Source organism: Rattus rattus, chromosome 9, assembly GCF_011064425.1.
Source record: "Rattus rattus isolate New Zealand chromosome 9, Rrattus_CSIRO_v1, whole genome shotgun sequence".
In the NCBI taxonomy this organism is placed as follows: Eukaryota; Metazoa; Chordata; class Mammalia; order Rodentia; family Muridae; genus Rattus; species Rattus rattus.
In genome coordinates, this window is record NC_046162.1 from 87,790,328 (window position 1) to 87,804,057 (window position 13,730).

Here is a 13,730-nt window from a genome sequence, read left to right on the forward strand (position 1 = left end):
TATTTATTTCTTTTGACTAATTTTGGTTTGGAGTTTATTTTGTCAACGACAAGAATTCTGTTTTAAATCTAATAATCTTTTAATCTGTCTTCTATGTGGGGAATTGCGACCACTGATGTTGGGAGTTATTAAAGGGTGTGCCCTGGTTCCTGTCATAGCGTGGGTTTTATGGTGTTTGGTGAATCTTAGCTCTCATTTGCTTAGCTTCTGTTCTAGCAACACTTACTCTTTCCTGTAGCCTCATGGTCTATCTTTCTTTTCAGTCCTAAGATCCCTTTGAGTGTCTTTGGTAGAGCTGACTTAGTGACCATGAATACCGGTTGACTCAGGGAAAGTATTTCTTTGCCCTTCAACTGGGAGAGGTAGTTTTGCAGAGATTGTAGTCTAGGTGAGCAGTTATCATCTTTCAAAGGATGAAATTCTAAGGCCTCTTAGTTTTGTTTATTTAGATCAGACATTGTATCCAGCTACTTGCTATTATAAATTACAAATAACATTTCAATGTAGTCATATAAAACTATCAGATGCAAACAAAAGAAATGTCTACCTAAAAAATATTAATTTGTGTGTCAATGTGCCTGCGTGAGCTTGTGAGCACTGCGTAGATGCCTGCATAGGACAGAGGGCGGCGGGTCCCCTGGACTTGAGTTACAAGGGGTTGTGAGCTGCCTGATGTGGGTGCCGGGAACCATCTCAATGACCCCAGAAACCCCACTTCTGTTTTCCAGAGGATAAACAATGAAACGAAATGTTTGTGGCCAGGATGCGTACCACGCTTTCTTACTTTCAGAATGCTTTATTGGGAAACCTAGTAATTGCTGAGTTGTAGAATTTATTTGATTTCAGATTATATTCAAAACGTTCCAGAAGCGGTCAAAGAGATCAAGCACGCTTGCCCTTGCGCCTAGTTGCTCTTGTCGTTCCCTTTCCTTGCCTGACATCGTTCTGTTCTTTGCCTTTGGTAGGTTGTGTGGTTCCAGGGGCTGGGGCAGTTGAAGTTGCCATAGCAGAGGCTCTTGTGAACTACAAGCACTGTGTGCAGGGAAGAGCTCGCCTCGGAATCCAAGCCTTTGCTGATGCCTTACTCATTATCCCCAAGGTACAACTGTCTCCTGGCCAGAGAATAACTGGGTGCACCTAAAGATCCTTGATTACAAATTGCCACCTTGCCCAACAGTTCGCAGAGTTAGAAATGTGCTCATTTGCATTTCCTGTTGTGCATAAATATTTTACAAACCCAGCAGAGAAACTGTGGGGATTGAAGCTTACAAGACTTTCGGGAGCTCCAGGAAATAGTCAAGTTTTCCCTGTGTCTCAAAGCTCTTTGGAAAGTTCAGTACTAACCAATCCTAATGAGCAGTTTGGAACTCAAGTTTTGCTTGAATATTTTATTTTAAGCAGAGATTCTTGTTTTGTGGTGGCATCCAAGATGCTATTACTTTAGTTGTGAGAAGAGAAGGCCTCGAAGATGTTTAGTGTCCCCTAACACTACTAGCTGGGACTTGTAACTGAAGGGGTGAAGCAGCGAGTGGACAAGGCTACCCTTCCTTCCTCTTTGCCTTCTGTTAGTCATCAGCCAAGTAGACATATAGAAAGGTGTTTCAAGTATGCTATTACCATGAATTCAATCATTATTAGCATTGCTAGCAAAGACTTAAATATTTTATATCACTATTATTCATGATTCGTGGGTTGTTTGTGAATCAGATGTCTATTTTTTTCTTTCCTCCAAGCAGCAAAGTCATTAAGTACTGTGTTGTTGACAGGAATTGGTGGCCCTGGTATACAGTGGCCCTTTTCTTTATCAGTTTTTAGTTTGGAAATTAGTCTAGTGTGGCGTATAGGCATTTCCATCCAAATTGCTACAGGTCATGGCTGTCCTTCTGAAGCTTGGAACACAGTGCTATGGATGCTCTGGTCTTTTTTTTTTTTTTTTAGCAAGTGCTGGGAAGAACAGGAAGGCGCATGGCTCAAGAGGCCAGAGGAAATAAGAATAGACTTACATCTTTGATAAGGGAAGGAATAAGCAGGCTATAGTGTGGCTCATACCTGTAACACCAGCACTAGGGAGGTGGTGGCTGGGGCAGGAGCTCAAGGTGGTTTTTGCTACACAAGGGAAGAAGGGGTTTGAGGCCAACCTGGGTTATATGAGACCTTGCCTAAAAAAATATCTAGTGGTGAAAAGAGTCTGGTGTCCTTAGAATTGAGTGTGGTATTCACAAGGGGAACTATTCAAGAATGAAATGTGTTAGGTAGATAAAGCAATAATTTGATTTAGGTTGGAAATGGGATTCTTCTATAGTAGATGGCCATGGTATTGTGGTTATGTGTTCACAAGACTGAAGAATAGTGCCCTCTTTTATACTTGACTTTCAAATCCATATAGGAAGGTATTCCACACATGTATTTTTTTCATAAAGGTTCTTGCTCAGAATTCTGGTTATGACCTGCAGGAAACACTGATAAAAATTCAGACTAAGCATGCTGAATCAAAAGAACTTGTTGGCATAGACCTGAATACAGGTAAGAAATTGAAAAAAAAAAAAAGCTATTTACTCAAAAGATTGTTCCTCGGGGGTCCAAAACTTGGAGAATGGTGGATTGGAACATTTTATTGTGTCAATCTTGAGTGCATCCAGCTTACTCCAAAAAATATTTAATGTGCACAGGTGTTTTGCCTATGTATATGTCTGTGGGTAATGTGCATGCAGTGCCTGTAGAGGTCAGACAAGAGCACCAGATCCCCTGGGACTGGGCCTGAACCCAGGTCCTCTGCAACTGTAGCAAGTGTTCTTAACTGGTGAAACATCTCACCAGCCCTGAAACAAAAGAATGTTTTGATGTGGGTCCTGGGGACCAAATTCAGACTCAGACCTTGTGTTTGTACAACAGTCAAGGACTGAGCTATCTATATCTTCACTCTTCCCGCCCCCACCAATGTTTAAAAAGATAGACTTGTTGAGTGCTAATTATTTGAATTCACAGTGGGCAAAATAGACTTAAAATTGTGAGTTTCTCTTATAGTGAAAACAGGCAGTAAACAATAGTCTTAACAAATAAATTATTTAGCACCGGTAAGGATGATCATGAATGCTAAGTGGAAAGGGCAGGAAAGGGGGAAAATGAAAGCATTTGTGCAGTATAAAGTAGGAAGAGATCTACTAAAGAGCTAATGGAACTAAAGGGTTAGCCATGAGGGGACAGCAGGAGGTAGACTGCTGGGAGAAGGAACAGCCAGTGGAGAAGGAAGGAGGTGACAGAGGTGACACGTCAGATTACACAGTGGCATGTGGGCCTTGTAATAAAGTAAGGAGCAATTTTGCAACACAGTCCATGTTTAAAAGAATGATTGTGGCTACTCTCCACTCTTCAGAGAGCAGTTAACTGAACAACTAGCTGGTTAGAATCGCACTAGCTGTTGGTCGAGCTGGCTGTGGATTGAGGGACTGTCCAGTTTTAGCAAAGTCAGGTAGAAGTACTTATGGCCTTTAGGGGGAAAGTAGTTCAGTATATTGAACTCAAGAAATATATGTGTGTTGTTGGTAAGAGAGTAATCAGGGTGTAGATAGTTTAAACATGGAAAACTGGATGAGACCACCTGGGATTATGTGTGCCGTATAGTTTTATGTGAAATTGACACAAGCTAAAAGTCATCTGAAAGGAGGCACCTCAATTGAGAAAATGCTCCCGTAAGATCAGGCTGTAGGCAAGCTTGTAGGACATTTTCTCAATTAGTAATTAATGAGCCTATTGTAGGCGGTGCCATCCCTGGGCTGGTGGTCCTGAGTTCTTTAAGAAAGCAGGCTGAGCAAGCCATGACGAGCAAGCCAGTGAGCCACAGTCCTCCATGGCCTCTGCATCAGCTCCTGCCTCCAGGTTCCTGCCTCCAGGTTCCTGCCTCCAGGTTCCTGCCTCCAGGCTCCTGCCTCCAGGTTCCTGCCCTGTCTGAGTTTCTGTCCTGACTTCCCTTGATGATGAACATTGTGGAAGGGTAAGCTGAATGCACCCTTTCTTTCCCATATTGCTTTGTTATGGCCTTTCATCACAGTAGCAGTGATCCTGACCAGGACATGTACAGTGAGAGAATAGAAGAGCCTTGAACTGCATGGGTGCTCCAACAGTAAGCTCACTTAGGAGAAAAGGAGCCAATAGTGAAAAAGAAAGGGGAGCATGGTGCCCAAAAGGCGAGAAGGACTTGGCCAGAGGCTGTGATGAGCTGTTGGGTATTGGTGAATGAGGCTGGCAGTCGTCCACAGGGCTTAGCAGAGAGGTCAGTGGTGACTTTGACCAAAGGAGTTCTGTAAGAGATTAATATTGTTAGAATTCACCAGCCAACACTGACAGGGTGTGTCAAGATTGCTCAAGTAAGTAGCTTGTCTTTATTTTGCAGGGGAGCCGATGGTAGCAGCAGAAGCGGGAATTTGGGATAATTACTGCGTGAAAAAACATATTCTTCACTCTTGGTAAATTGGCAACGAAGACCTTTGGGGATGTAATTGATAAGTTTGAATAGTTCCCATTATTTTTGTTTGGAAAACATTGACAAGTATATGACACTTTGGTCCCTAGCTGCTGTCCTCTCATAGTTCCCCTCACATTGTGTACGTAGCACTAACCTTTCCTTCCCTTCACTGTTTGGGTTGGAAGGGGAGGCAGCGAGTAGCAGCAGCCTCTGTGTAGCAGGGAGCAGAAATGACCTGTGAAAATTGGCGCTGATTTGCTGAGTACAAATTAGACTTCTGCCAAGTCAGCAAAGCAGTCGCCATTACAGGGTGAGGAGGGTGCTTCCTTCACAATATCTGCTTCATGAACTCTCACTCCAACACGCCCGCAGGGGAAGTTCCCCACCTCGTGCTGGCTAGGGAGACACAGGAGAGCTGTGGGGGGCTGGGCTCACTCTGATCCTTTCATCCTCAGCACGGTGATTGCCACCAACGTCCTCCTGGTTGATGAAATTATGCGAGCTGGGATGTCTTCTCTCCGAGAGTGATTGAATTCAGAATCATCTGCATGACAAGAGTTCATACGTGTCGTATTCACGTGACCTTAACTGTTACAAAATAAAGGTAGTGCATGTCTTTTGGTCTCAACTGTTTGAAAACCACTTAATCAAAGCATAAAGAACACACAGGTTTTCCCAGTAAAGAACTAGCAATGGTAATATTTTCTGAGTCTTACTTCCCACCCTGTAATATATGCTGTTTCAGTTTCCACAAAGTGACATGTATCCTGGTACCTGTACCTTCTGGGCATGGGCTTGAGGGTAGCCCAGTCAATTCCGGCTTATCAGAGATCATAAATGTTGGAAGACAAACGTTCTCTTTCCTTTCAAGAGTCCCTCAGAAACTTCCTGGGGCCACTCCCTTCCACACGTGGCGTCACTTGCAATATAGGTTTGGGTTGTTCTGGGGTACAGACCCCGGCCCAACCTAATTACTGTACAGTTTATTACAGTTTGCTTAGCCTTTAAAGGTGTGGGCAGGGTCTGGCTATGTGGCTGGGGCTGGAATTTAGAATCCTTCTGCCTCGGCTTCTGAGTGCTGGCGTTGCAACCCTGCTCTTTTCAGCAGCCTGTGCTCTGCCCTGGCTCTGATAGGTCTGACTAGCAGCAAGGCAGCCCCAGGAAGGGCGGGGCTCATTCGTGTTGGCTCTCTGAGACCGTTGCTCCTGGTTCAAAAACAGCTGCTTTATAGAGAAATAGTCCTGTATGCGTTAGTCCAGAGCTGTCTACTTAATCTATCACAGTTACCACTGGTGGTTCTTTGTTCAACTCTACCTGGATCCAATTTGATAAGATACAATATCTCAGGTGCATTCTTGGAATTCATTTATAGCTTTAGGAGAAGGTTCCTTTGACTATTTCATGCCTTGGTTGAAAAAAAAATCTACAATTTTAAAGTCCGTTTTATTCTTCTTTATTTTTAAAAAAGGTTTATTTATTTATTATATATAAGTACACTGCCACTGTCTTCAGATACACCAGAAGAGGGCACCAGATCCCATTACACATGGTTGCAAGCCACCAGCCACCATGTGGCTGCTGGGATTTGAACTCAGGACCTCTGGTAGAGTAGTCAGTGCTCTTAACCACTGAGCCATCTCTCCAGCCTGCCTGTTTTATTTCTACTTACTATCTTTATTGGCATCTTTTAAAGTAAGTAACCAATGTTTCTAAACATCCTTTTATGACAGTTCATTGCAATACATCCATTTAGTTTATTTAAAATTTCTTATCAACAGTCATCTTGTTCTGTTTCATCCCACAACATAAGTCTTTCATATGAAGTAGCACATCCATCAAGACTTTCGTTGTTGTTGAAGATTTCAGAAGAGCCTCTAACCATAGCCCAGGTTGGACCTGAACTCTCAGCAGTCCTCCTGCTCATCCTTCCAAGTGTTGGGGTTACAGGCATGAGCTGCCATGCGTGTCTATATAGGACTTTTTCTATGTAAAATTCTTGAAATCATGGGAAAAGTATTTGAGGCCTAGACTAATTATGTAACCTAGGCTAGCCTTGAACTCACTTTCCTGCTTTAGTCTTCCAATTGCTACCATGCCTAGCTGAAATACTTTATTTTAGAAAGATTTTATTTATCTATCCATGTGTGCATGTGTTTGTGGGTGTGTGTACATACATATACATGTGTATATGCATGTGCATGTTGGTAGAGGTCAGCCCTCCTTGAGTTGGGGCTAGGGGTATTTGTAAGCTGTATAATGTGTGTGCTGGCATCCAGACTCCGGGTTTGACTGAACAGCAATCCCCTTTGTGGCGAGCCTTCTTTCCACCCCTAGTACAGTGAGAAAGAGGAGGAGGGTGGTCCCTAGGGCTTGCTCTTCCCAGGCCAATGAGAGAGCAAAGGGAGGTGGGCAATATTCCTAAAGGTGACATTTGAGGTTGTCCTATGGCTTCCTCATGTGTGTGCAAACACGTGTGCCCTTGGGCACATACATGTACACACCATGCCTTAAGAGGATGCTGAAGAACCACCTGTCTGTGTCTCTCCCTATCATGAGCTCTCCTACCCCGGCTCCTTAGACGAGGTCTCTGAATTCCACACACTGTCTCTTAAATGTTTAATATGTATGCACAGACCTGTGGTGAGATAAAACATTCTTCTTAAGTATTTAAAGCTATAAATAGGTTATTCTGCAGATACATTTTTACTGTTTTTATTTCCCACTAAATGATTTTAAGATTTATCTATTTATTTTAGCAATTTTGAAGTGCCCTAGCACATTTCTGCACTACGACACATTCATCTTATTAATGGACTTTTTGGTCTTCTCTAATTCTCCACAACTTTATTCACTACATGGTGAAATTCTTTGTACACATCTTTTGGGAAATGAAGTGTCAGAGTTTAGTCTCTATGTTATATTTACTAAGCAATCTCACAAGTCTCTTATTCTCTCTGCAATATATTTAATTTCCCTGTCTCTACAATCTCATAGTCCTCCTAATCTTCATTTCTGCCAGTGTGAAGGGTAGATAGTGGTACTGCACACTTATAAATGGCTTTGCTCACTAGTTCAACCGAACATGCTTTTCATAAACTCTTGGCCACTTCATTTTTAAAAAACCATCATAAATGGTATATTATGGGAATATATATATGTGTGTATATATAATATGGTATTCTCATATATATATATATAAAACCTTTGCCTTAAGAAATTTCTCTATTTAAATAATAAAGATATTACCTATGTTTTATTTTTTTTCACATTTGTTTTTGTTACGCCATGGTATGGCTCTAAATATTTGACAGGCTGCCAACCAAGTGTTCTCATGCCCACTTATGTGTGATAACACCTCTGCTGTATACTAAGGTGTGTGTGTATATGTATGTATATGTGCACATGCATGTATGTATATATATGCATGCATGTGTGTGAGTGTATGCACACATGTGTGTACGTGTGCTACAGCATGCATGTGGAAGTCGGGACAGCTGTGGAAGTCAGTTCTCTCCTCCCACTCCAGGTTCTGAGCATCAAACTCAGGTCATCGTTGTCTTTACCCACCAGACTTCTCCTTGACCTGGACCCAGTTTTCATGATCTAAGAGAGCATCAAATCCTAGCCACTAGACAGCTGGAGAAGCTAGGTTTCCATTGTTTGGTTTGTTTTGGTTTAAATCTCTTGTTCCATAATTCTGTCAGATTGCTATTATGCCATTACCACAATTCTTAAAGCTTCATAAAGTCTTAACACTTAGTAGTGTGACTCCTATGCCTACTTTGACATTTTCTTCAAAATGGTTTTGGCTGTTCCTGGATGTGGTCTTTTCTCTCTTACATATGAGTTTTATCATCTGGTCATTGAAGAATTTATAATCATTAGGATTGTGATAATTTTATGGGTTATTTCAGATAGAATGGGCGATTATATAGACAGCAGTAGTCTATATAACCTCATAACTTCCTCACGTTCCAAGTTTTTAATTAGTCAGCATTTTGTCTTAATAGATTTTTTTTGGGGGTGTGCAAATTTTACTATATAGCCCTGGCTGGTCTGAAACTGGTTATATAGACCAGGCTGGCCTGGAACTCAGAGATCTGCCTGCCTCTGCCCCCTGAAGTACTGAGATTAAAGGAATGTACAGTCACATTTGGCCTATTTTAATACATTTGCCAACTATTTTTCGTACCTGAGATAAACCCTATTTGTTATAATGTACCATTTTCATCGGCTGTGACAAGCACACGTTTCATGCTTTGACATTTTTGTAAGTAGAACATGCTTTACTGACAATGGTGTCTTCTAATTTCTCGTGCTTTATCTCGGTCACTTGTAATCCTGAAAGACCTTTCACAGACCATTTGAAGAAGGAAAATGCCTCTTGGTTGACTGACACCTCACTGTTGTCATTTCTGGCAAGGCAAACCCTGTGCATCCCAACTTACAGAATGCCTGCTGGTGCATGGTGAGGAGCACACGGGAGCCCCACCCCTAGGGAATCTTGCGTCCCCACCTCTGGATCCCAGGAATGATATCAACTGTGTTGAACGGTGACTTAGAAGAGTTGGACTCTAAACATAAAGTTTGCAGAGTGCCTTATTCATCTTGTCTAAGCTTTATTTAGTATGAATCCACTGACAGTGATCTATGGTAAAGTCTGTATAAACAAGTCCTAAAAGCTCCTCTGGTAAGTATAAATAAAGTGTACGAGTGTCAAGAAAGCATCGTCATGGTTGAAGTGACAATATATTTTTCTCTTAGTATATAAAGAGACGCCACGTCTCATAGGCAGTGATGTTTTCGATTTGATGAAATATTACATTTTATCCATTTCTGGCTCAATGCTAATATCTATTTAGAAAGGTTTTGGGGAGGGTGCGTTTTTATTGAATTGAATTGAAAACTCAAACAGCATCAAAGAAGGAGCTAGTGAGTGAACTTCCTCTTGCCTCAGCAAATGCATTCAGTTCTCGATGTGCTCAGTGCAGCTCTGGCCAGACTGTGGTGTCGGCCCATGTGAAGCTTACAGCGTGAACTATGCAGGGAGCGCCCTTGTCTTTCCCGTGGCACAGTTTGAGCCATGATGAAGGGTTATCTATTTCTCAAAAGCCTGGACTGGCCTAGCAGTTTCTTAAATGGGGAATAGACTTTTGACTCAATTTTCTTTAGTGCTTGAGGTCTCAGATTTTCTATCATTTTGAGACTGTTTTGGTAATTTATATTTTTATAGAAATCCATTATAAAATCATTTTCCCCTAAAGTTTACTTGTGCCACCTCTTTTGACGTGGGGAATGAGAGGGGACCATTTTATTTTTTTATGTGTGGAGGATTGAACCCGGGGCCTTGCGTGTGCTTGCATCTATCTGCCGCTGAGCCACATCCCTAGCTCTAGATTAGATCTTTGTAAAGGTTTTGGTTGATTTTTTTCCTTATTACTGACACATAATTCTGGTGTTCTTACATTTATAAACTTCACTGTCATCGTCTCAACTCTTTTAAAATCATAATTGTGTTGGGGGACACACACAGCACAGTGAGCATGTGGTCAGAGGGTAACCGTGGGGTTGGTTCTCTCATGCTCTTCTGTAAGTTAGCCAGCCGAGCCATCTTTCTACCCTACCCCACTCCTTTCATTAGATCCAATTTTGTCTAGTGCCCTTCTTCCTCCTCTGCAGGTTTGAAAATGATACATTCAAACCCTGAGCCCCCCATCCAGATCTCTCTGACTCATTTTTATCTCGTCTATATTAAATATCCAGTGCCAGTTAAGCAGGCCAGCTCTGTTCCCTTCTGTTCTGATTCCTATTTTCTTTTATTCTCTATTATTTTTTCATTTCCCCTTTGATAAACCTTCCCAAAGAACATAACTGAGACTATTTCTCGAGAGAGGTCTCTGTGCCTCAGCCTTTCAGGAGGCCAACTGCTTAGTTTACATAATTGAATTTATTTGCCTCTTTTTATTTATAATTATCTTTATAGCCAGAGGTACCTCCTCTTCCCTTGCCCTCACTCCCATCCATATAAAGCAAAAGCAACACATGAGATCCTATGGGGTACTATGAAGAGGTGAAATCTATGAACCATGGCCATAGAAATTTAACTTTACACTAAAAGAATAGAAAAATTTCAGTAAAGTCATAGCAGAAAACTGACCATATTCAGGGGTGGAGATGCTCATGCAGGTATGGGGGCATTTAGAGCACCCAACATACAAGACTAGAAAAGAGCCCCCATGTCATATTATAGTTAGAAACACTAAATTTACAGATCAATGAAAGCATCAAAAGCGAAACAAGTTAGACATAAAGACCGGCCCATCAGAATAGCAGCAGAATCCCTAACAAAATCCGTGAAAGTCAGGAGGGCTTGGAATGACATGTTTGAAGATCTGAAAGACTCTCCTTCCCAGCCCATTACTGCCTTGTAGCAAGCAGGTTAACTGGCCCCAAGGACATGAGGAGAGCAGGCTCTGCCTCTCAACAGCTGCAGCTCTCCAGAGGGGTGTTGGGGGGACAGGGGGGTTGAGGGGGTTGGTGGGGGTGCGGACCTCGCCTGGGCAGCAGGAGAGCTGGCAGGCTGACCAGCTCAGCTATCATCCAGGCCGAGAGCCAGGGCTTTGAGTTGGCCCAACCGACATCTACCCTATATATGAATGGCTGAAAGTTGTGGAAGGGCTGGTCCTCCAGAACCAAAGCTGCAGGATCCTCATGACTCAACGGAACAGCATGATATCTTCACTATTGATGGTGGAGCAGAAGAAGCCAGAGGCCTTGCAATGAACATTTGCAAGCAAAGATGTGTGGACAGAAGGGTGTACTGCGTGACACGCTGTGACATACTACAAAATTTTTTAAAATTTATTTTCTTATTTTCTTTTGGGGAGAAATTGCAAGGGTGGAGGGTAGATACGAAGGGACGGGGAGATGAGTGGGATTGAGGTGCATGATGTGAAACTCACAAAGAAGAAGCAGTTAAAAAAAAAAAAACCCAAACAAATCTGCAAGACAACTGCCGTCCAGACTGTATTACCAAGTAAAACTATCATAACTGAAAAAGAAAGAAAAAATTGAAACAAAACCAGGTTAAAAGAATTCAGGACCAGCTAGGGCAGCTCCACGGAAAACACTTGAAAGAATCATAGAGATGAGACAACAGGAGAGGATAACCCACCCTAGGAAGGAAGTTAAGCAAATAGCAAATGAACAGTGAAAAACACAGTACTGGGCTGGGAGATGGTTCAGGCAACAGCACTTGTTCTTACAGGGGGCCCAGTTTCAATTCCCAGCACCTGCATGGTGGCCCAGAATCACCTGCACCTACTCAGTTTCAGAGCATCTGATGCCTTCTTCTGACCTCGGGGACACCAATAGAGTTTACTGCTTTTGCAGAGGACCTTGATTCAGTTCCCAGCATCCAGAAGGACCGTGGCTAGAAATAAAGGCAAGGCTCAACCCCAGCAGAGCCATGCGGATCACGTCACCCATTCTCACCAATAGGCAGGCCACCTTGACAGTGAACAGTGAGACACTGAGCAAATGGCAGATCAAATAGACCTCACAACCAGTTCCACAGAATACTACCCTAAAAATACAGAGTACAGCCCAGCAGCTCACTGACGTTTCTCTAAAACAGATCATGTGATACGATACAAAGCGAGTCTTAACAAATACAGGAAAATTGAAATAGTTCCTTGTATTCTATTCTGACCACAAGAAATTAAAACTAAAAATCCACTGCAAGAGAAGTTATGGAACACGTACATGCCCATGGGTATTGAGCAGCACCCCACTGAATAACATGGCAATGGAGAAATCAGGAAGGAAACACAACATACCGAAACCTATTACAGTGGAAGCAGTCCTAAGAGGAAAGTTCCTAGCTACAAATACATGAAAAGCTCAAGGAAATCTCAACAGTGGACCTCAGGGTCCTGAAAAACCAAGAATAATCCAATTTCCAAATCAGTTTCCAAAAAACAACATAGGGCATGTGCGTGTGTGGGTGTGGGTGGCAGGGAATATGCTCAATGCACTAGATACACACAGGCACACACACATGAAAGTGTCGTGTGGTATAGCACTGTGTACAATAACAAAAATTTAAAACTTGCATATTTAATAGTTGGATCTATAATTCTCTTTTTTGGGCATTTAAAAACATTTATTTGTGGCACATGAATGCTTGCTATAGGCAGTGTGTGTGTGTGTGTGTGTGTGTGTATGTGTGTGTGTGTGTGCTGTGTGTGTCTGTGTGTGTGACTGTGTGTCTGTGTGTGTGTCTGTGTGTGTGTGACTGTGTGTGTGTGACTGTGTGTGTGTGTGTATGTGTGTGTGTGTTTTTGTGTGTGTGTGTGTGTGTGTGTGTGTGTGTGTGTGTCGGTGTGTGTGTGTTTGTGTGTGTGTGTGTGTGTGTGAGTGTGTGTGTGTGTCTGTGTGTGTGTCTGTGTGTGTGTGTGACTGTGTGTGTGTGACTGTGTGTGTGTGTGACTGTGTGTGTGTGTGACTGTGTGTGTGTGTGACTGTGTGTGTGAAGTGAGTATGTGTGTGTGATATGAATTGTGTGTGTGTGTGTGTGTGTGTGTGTGACTGTGTGTGTGTGTCTGTGTGTGTATGTGTGTATGTGTGTCTGTGTGTGTGTATGTCTGTGTATGTCACTGGAACTCAGACCCAGGGCATGTGTGCATGCTGGGCATGTGCTCTTCTCTGACAAAATTCTCATTGAGACAAAACCCCAACCCCCACTTTAAGTTTTCAATTAGTGATAATCGCGCCTTGGATAAACCTCTTTGGCTACGATACTACCACCACACAAAGCTCCAACCCCTATTTTAAATGCATTCTTTAATTTTTTATTACAAGTATTCATTTTTTTAACTTTAGGTATGACTGTTTGATCTGTATGTGTCCATGCACACCACGTGAATGCTTGGTGCCCATGGAGGTCAGAAGAGAGTGCTGGATCCCTTGAACCTGGAGTTATGGATGGTTGTGAATCACCATGTGGGTGCTGGGAATTGAACAACGGTTTTCTGTGAGAACAAGTGCTCTTAACTGCTGAGCTATCTCTCCAGCCCCCTGAAATGTGTTCTTAATCAGTGTCGGAATGTACACAGTTACTCACTCCTCTGCTCACCCTGACTGGACTTGTTGCTGCCGTACTGTTGTCTTCTTCCTTCTGAGGTGAATTTGATGGGGCTTTCTCAGCCCTGGCGTGCAGCTGAGGTAGCAGAGACCCGTGCTCTCCTCAGAATGTCTCTATCGTGCT

At 42.6% G+C, this 13,730-nt stretch overlaps 1 protein-coding gene across 1 annotated transcript in view; it reads left to right on the forward strand.

Moving 5' to 3' along the window:
* Positions 1-5,078, forward strand: part of Cct6b (chaperonin containing TCP1 subunit 6B) — a 45,494-nt gene extending 40,416 nt beyond the window's left edge. Inside the window, exons 11-14 of the mRNA XM_032912700.1 lie at positions 966-1,099; positions 2,421-2,523; positions 4,391-4,463; positions 4,918-5,078. Of these exons, the coding sequence (XP_032768591.1) occupies positions 966-1,099; positions 2,421-2,523; positions 4,391-4,463; positions 4,918-4,990 (383 nt within the window). The 3' untranslated portion in view covers positions 4,991-5,078. The remainder of the gene's footprint in view (positions 1-965; positions 1,100-2,420; positions 2,524-4,390; positions 4,464-4,917) is intronic.
* Positions 5,079-13,730: the final 8,652 nt, after the last annotated feature.